General features: G+C 59.9%; 1 protein-coding gene across 1 annotated transcript; it reads right to left on the bottom strand.

Annotated features, from left to right (window-relative positions):
• Positions 1–3,344: 3,344 nt before the first annotated feature.
• On the bottom strand, positions 3,345–6,220 carry LOC127028829 (protocadherin alpha-6-like). Its single transcript, XM_050914506.1, is given in 3 exon segments — positions 3,345–3,420; positions 3,598–5,818; positions 5,821–6,220. Coding segments are annotated over 3 exon segments (2,697 nt in total).

Genomic DNA, 6,220 nt, shown 5'->3' with positions numbered 1-6,220 from the left:
GCTCCACGCATTAGCATAGAGACATTTCAAATGTGTTCCAGTCTACTCAGCACATCGTGGAGCATGCTGAAGGACCTTGCTAGCACACGTCCCTCACACGCTGGTGCCGCCCCAGGGCTTATCACTAGCGAGCCTGTTTTATCCCCTTCCCCTTCAAATCTACTTTAAAGCTCTTTCAATAAGCCCTGCTAACTGGGTTTTTTAACAACATCAATCTGGAAGCTGCTACAGATGCCCACCACTACACAAGGACAGCACATTCAAGTGCTACCCTCCCACAACACCTTTCCCAAAACAACAGGGAAAAGGTTCATCAGACAATATTCAGCACTCTGCATCTCACCAGCTCTTACCAACACATTTCCTACGTCACTCAGGCAGCAGCACAAGGGTCTCTCCCTGCTGAGATACATTCACAACCTCAAAAGAATCCCATTCCACTGCACTGAAAGGCAAGAAGGGAATGACTGGGCACAAGGCTATGCAGAACTTCTGGAGCTCCTGACAGGATTCCGCCAAGTAGCACTCTCTGCCACAGCTCTTCTTGAGGTTTTTCAACTGGCATCCTCTTTCCCGTGCCCTGGGAAGCAGGATCTCCAGTTAAGCGGACATGCTCCACCTCTTCCCCAATGACACAGTCTGTGTTCTGACCCACATCTCCATTTCCTCAGGCAAGACTCTTCCCCGCTCAAGGTCACCCTCCCCATGATGGACCCTCCAATGGAAGTCATGCCCTTCTGTGACAGAAGGCCTCCAACTCCAGACCCTTGGGAGCCTGCAAAAGGATCCTGGGAGAACACTTCATGCCCATCCTGCCTCAGGCTTTCCTCTAGGCATCCTCCATTCCCCACTCCGACACATGCGTTCTCAAGACAAGCACATCATCTCCCATTGCTGTCTTCTCATGACATGGCCCATGGTCTTCCCTAGGATTTCCAGTTCCCGCAGACAAGTCCTCCCACTGCTCACAATCACTCGTCACAGCAAGAAACAGCCAGGCCCTACTCATGCCACGTCCAACATTCACCTCTGCAACATGCCACAGTTTCCTTTCCACCTCAAGCTTGCAGACCCTTCCATCAATGACACCACCATAAAATCACACAGATGGTATCATATACACGGTGTCCCACACGCTCTCTGCTGCTGACCTGTCATGTTTGGCAAGGCTTCAGCTATCTCAGATGGAAATGTGGCAGAGCTGGGAGCAATACTCACACAAAGAAAACACCATGACTCTTTCACTTAGAACATCTCCTTGATGCCCAACACATCCATTCCATCAAATGGATTGGGGTCCCTCCCCCATATCTCCTTGCTGCTGCCTGCTCACACTCTGCCTGGAAGCAGCAGGAAAGGAACGAGAGCAGGCAGCGGTGCTTTGCTGCTCCAAACCTAAAGGCATTACAATCCAGGCAACATCCATCAATCCAACATAAAGATACCACGACCGAACAGGAACAAAAGTACAGCTGTCTCTCAAACACATCCACTTAGGTGGCAGCGACTTCCCTCTAGCATCGCTGCTTGCTTCTTCAGAAAAGACACATTTTCAGGGGAGGGGAATTGGTGAAAAAGAACATAGGAAATGAAAAAGAACATATGGAGGGCTGCAAAGCCACTCACTGTCGCAGAATCTTCCCAGATGCGTCAACTTCACCCTGAATGCTTTTGCCTTTTCACAAATCTCAGATGGAAACACCACAGAGCTGCACATAAGAACGGAGTTCTTCAGGATTCTGTGATTAGAGCTGTGACAGCTCTGATCCCAGTCCACAGGGGTTTTTTCTTTCAGAAAAACACACCAAATGCTGAAGCAACAAGTCTCACGATGTCAACTGGGTGAGAGAATTGCTACGATGGAAAAACAGAGCTGTGTTCCTGTGCAGGGTTTGGTGTGTACATGCACATATCTGAAGGAGTTAATAATGACAAGACGACACACCATCTCCTCCATGGCCACCTCTGCAAGTGCACAAGTAGGGGAAGCTGAGCGCACAAAGATTAAACCCACCTCCTCATGTGCCCTTACAAATCCTGCCTGAGGAGGTTGCCGTGATGGCAACACCAACAGCTGTGCAAGCTCCTGTAGATGCCCACCACTCCACAAGGACAGCACACTGAAGCACTATTCCCACAACATCTTTCCCAAAACACCAGGGAAAGTATTCATCACTCTGCATGTCACCCCCTCTTACCAGCACATTGCCTTCGGCAGGCAGGCAGCAGCACAAGGGTCGGCCTCTGGTGCAAGGTACTCATAACCTCAACAGACATCGTGGGCATTTCAGTACCACACACTGTCTCAAGATCCAGAAGCCCTCCAACTCCAGACCCTCGCAGCATGGGAAAGGATCCTGGGCAAGAACACTTCGTGTCCATCCTGCCTCAGGCTTTCCTCTAGGCATCCTCCATTCCCCACTCTGGGACATGCATTCTCAAGACAAGCACATCATCTCCCATTGCTGTCTTCTCATGACATGGCCCATGGTCTTCCCAACGATTTCAATTCAGACAAGTCTTTCCACTGCTCAAGGTCACCCTTCACATGAGCAGATGCCCAGCCCTACTCGGTGCCACTGCCACATTCACCCTGCGACATGCCACTATTTCCTTTCCCACCTCAGGGCTCACTCCAGCATTTCCAGACCCTTCCCCTGCTTGTAGCGATGGTGTCAGGGTAGCTCTAATGGCAGTGGGCATTGATTTCCTTCTGTGAGAGAACAACCGAATGCCGACGAGCACAGCACTGTAATGGATGATACCTAATGCATAGGACAATGTGGGTTTTTTTAAGAGAAGGTTTCCAAGTCTTCTATAAGGCTCTCAATGCTGATCCAAATATTGAAAGACTAGCAAAACAGGCCAGCCTACATCACACCACGTCACTTCTCCAGACAGGAACGGAAGTCGATAGCACGATTTGGCGGCGTGGGAAAAGAAAAAGAAAATTCCCGTTTCTCACACCTACCTTGCGTCACACTCCTCTCCCTGAACACTTTAGACTACCTAAGTAGAGTGATAGCATACTTGGAAAAACAACAGAGGAAAAGTCCGCAAAGCCTTCCCCACTTTCTTAATGATTCTGGTGGGAGAATGAAAAGGGAGAATTACTCCACGGGGAGAGAAAACCCTGAAGCCTCAATTGTCACCTCGCATCACGGCTCTTGCAGGGGACAATCACACAGGAGGAGGACAGACTTTTCCACAAGAAAACTTTCCACATCTCATACCAGCACAATCAGCACTCTGCAACGCGAATAAGGCACCAAATAGCGCCTGGGGCACTGTCACCATCACAGCCTGCCTGTCTTGCACTCCTTCAGCAAGCTCGCGTGCAAACGCTACACACCCCCAAGCAAGAGCGTCTCGAAAGCTGATGTCGTGGCACCTCTCATCGCAGTCGGCAGCGATTTTACTCTACGGGAGAACAGCTCACACCCACAGCAGCAAACCTCAGCTGCCGACGGTAACCGCCGCGGGCTGCGGCAGTACCGCTAGTTTCCCCCCACAGCGAGAGCCGAGGGGCTCCGGCAAGGACGCGGAGGCAGATGCAAAGGTGCCGTGAACACCCTTGAGCACCCGCCAAGCACCCACCGCCCGCAGGCCCCGCGGGCTGAGCCCGCCTCCCACCAGCGCCTGCCCAGGCGGCGGGCCAGAACGAAGACCGCGAAGAAGGGCGGAGGGAGACCGAGAAGAAGGGCGAAGGGGCGAGAGGCCAGAAAGGGAGGGCCACTGACCGTGTCCAGGAGAGCGGGCGGCTCCGGCTGCGTCTCCTTCGCCGCGGGGCCGGGCGGCGGCGGGAAGTTGGGGCTGAAAACCATCAGGTCGCTCTTGCCCGCGCCGTCCGCCACGCACAGGCTCCGGCTCTGGCGCTGCGAGTACGACCAGCTCCCCACTTCGCTGGCGCACACCAGCGTCGCCGGCCCGGGCCCCGACACCACGGCCGCCCGCGGCGACCACCGCGACGCCCCGTACAGCACCACCGCCAGCACGAACACGCTCGACACCGCGCAGATGGCCACCACCAGCCACACGTTCGTCGCCGACGCCGACGCCGCAGCCGCCGCCGCGCCGCCCTCCGCGCCCGCCGCCGGCCGCAGCCCCGCTCCCGACGACGACGACGACGACGACGACGACGAGCCCGCGGCCGCCAGCGCCGCCTCGGCGCCCTCCACCAGCGACACGCTCAGCGTGGCCGTGGCCGAGCGCGCCGGCTCCCCGTGGTCCCGCACCACGATCACCAGCCTCTGCCGCGGGCCGTCCGCCTCCTCCAGCGCCCGCGCCGTGCTCACCTCGCCGCTGTACAGCCCCACGCGGAACGGGCCCTTCCCCCGCGGCTCCCACAGCTCGTAGCGCAGCCACGCGTTGTAGCCCGAGTCCGCGTCCACCGCCCGGATCTTCGCCACCACCTGCCCCGCCGGCGCCCCCCACGCCGCCCACGCCCACAGCGCCCCCGAGACCGGACCCGACGACGACCAGCCCGACGCCCCGGGCCCCGGCCCGACGCCCGGCGCCGGCAGCAGCGCCGGCGCGTTGTCGTTCTCGTCCACCACGAAGAGCTGCACCGTGGCGTTGCCGCACAGCGGCGGCTCCCCCGCGTCCACCGCCCGCACCTCGAACTCCAGCACCTGCACCTCCTCGTAGTCCAACGGACGCAGCGCCCACACGCGCCCGCTCTCCGCGTCCACCGACACGTAGCTCGACGCCGCCCGCCACCCCCCGCCCGCCCCCGCGCCCCCGCCCACGCCCTCCGCCACCGAGTACCTCACGCGCCCGTTCCCCGCCTCGTCCGCGTCCCGCGCCCACAGCCGCGCCAGCTCCGCGCCCGCCGCGTTGTTCTCCCGCGCCAGCACCGTGTACACGGCCTGCGCGAACGCCGGCGCGTTGTCGTTCACGTCCGACACCGGCACCCGCACCCCGCGGCTGCCGCGCAGCGGCGGCGCCCCGCCGTCCTCCGCCCGCACCTCCACCTCGTACTCCGACACCCGCTCCCGGTCCAGCGCCTCCCGCAGCACCAGCGAGTACGAGCCCGCGAACCTCGCCACCAGCCCGAACGGCGCCGGCGGCCACACCGCGCACCGCACCCGCCCGTTCGCCCCCGAGTCCCGGTCCGACACGCTCAGCAGCGCCACCACCGTCCCCACCGACGCGTCCTCCGGCACCGGCACCGACAGCGACGTCACCCACACCTCCGGCGCGTTGTCGTTCACGTCCACCACCTCCACCACCACCTTGCAGTGACCCGACAGCGGTGGGTTGCCCTGATCCGCTGCATCCACTTGCAGGCGATAGAGACCAACAACCTCAAAGTCTAAGTCACCCCTAAGACGGATCTCTCCGCTGTTTCTGTCGAGCTCGAAAACGTCTCCTCCATCCTGCGGGAACACCTTCTGGAGAGAATACGAGATATTCCTGTTCGTCCCCTCATCCAGATCCGTGGCGTTTAGTCTGATCACTAAAGTGCCGCGTTCCGTATTTTCCGGCAGCTGCACTTTATACACCGACTGGTTGAACTGGGGCGCGTTGTCGTTGGCATCCAGCACCGAGATCACCAGCTCCATCGTGCCCGTCAGCGACGGCCGGCCCCCGTCACTCGCCGTCAACACCAACCGGTGCACAGGCATCGTCTCGCGGTCCAGAGATTTCGCGAGCACCAGGAATAAGGACTCATCGTCTTCCTCGGTTTTCCGCAGATCCAGAGAGAAGTGGTCGCTGGGGCTGAGTGTATAGGAGAGCTGCGCGTTGGCTCCGATGTCTGCATCCGACGCGCCCTCCAGCGGGAACCGAGAGCCGGGAGGGGAGTTCTCCGTAAACTGAGGTTTTTCCGGGCGGCGGGGAAGAGCGGGGCGTTGTCGTTGATGTCGGTGACCTCCAGCTCCACGTGGAAGACGCGCAGCGGCCGCTCCACCAGCACCTCCAGCCGCAGGGCGCACGGCGCGCTCTTCCCGCACAGCTCCTCCCGGTCCAGCCGCGAGCTCACCACCAGCGCCCCGCTCGCCCCGCTCACCTCCACGCTCGCCCGCCGGCCCTGCGCCACCAGCCGCAGCCGCCAAGCCTCCGCCTCGCCCGCCTCCAGGCCCAGGTCCTGCGCCAGCCGGCCCACCACCGTCCCGGCCTTCGCTTCCTCCGGCACCGAGTACCGCACCTGCCCGACGCCCAACGCCCACCCCGCCTGCAGCAACAGCACCCGCACCACCGCACCCCAACACACGCCCAT

Source organism: Gymnogyps californianus, unplaced genomic scaffold (genome assembly GCF_018139145.2).
Source record: "Gymnogyps californianus isolate 813 unplaced genomic scaffold, ASM1813914v2 HiC_scaffold_44, whole genome shotgun sequence".
Classification (NCBI taxonomy): Eukaryota; Metazoa; Chordata; class Aves; order Accipitriformes; family Cathartidae; genus Gymnogyps; species Gymnogyps californianus.
This window is presented reverse-complemented; position numbering and strand designations above follow the sequence as displayed.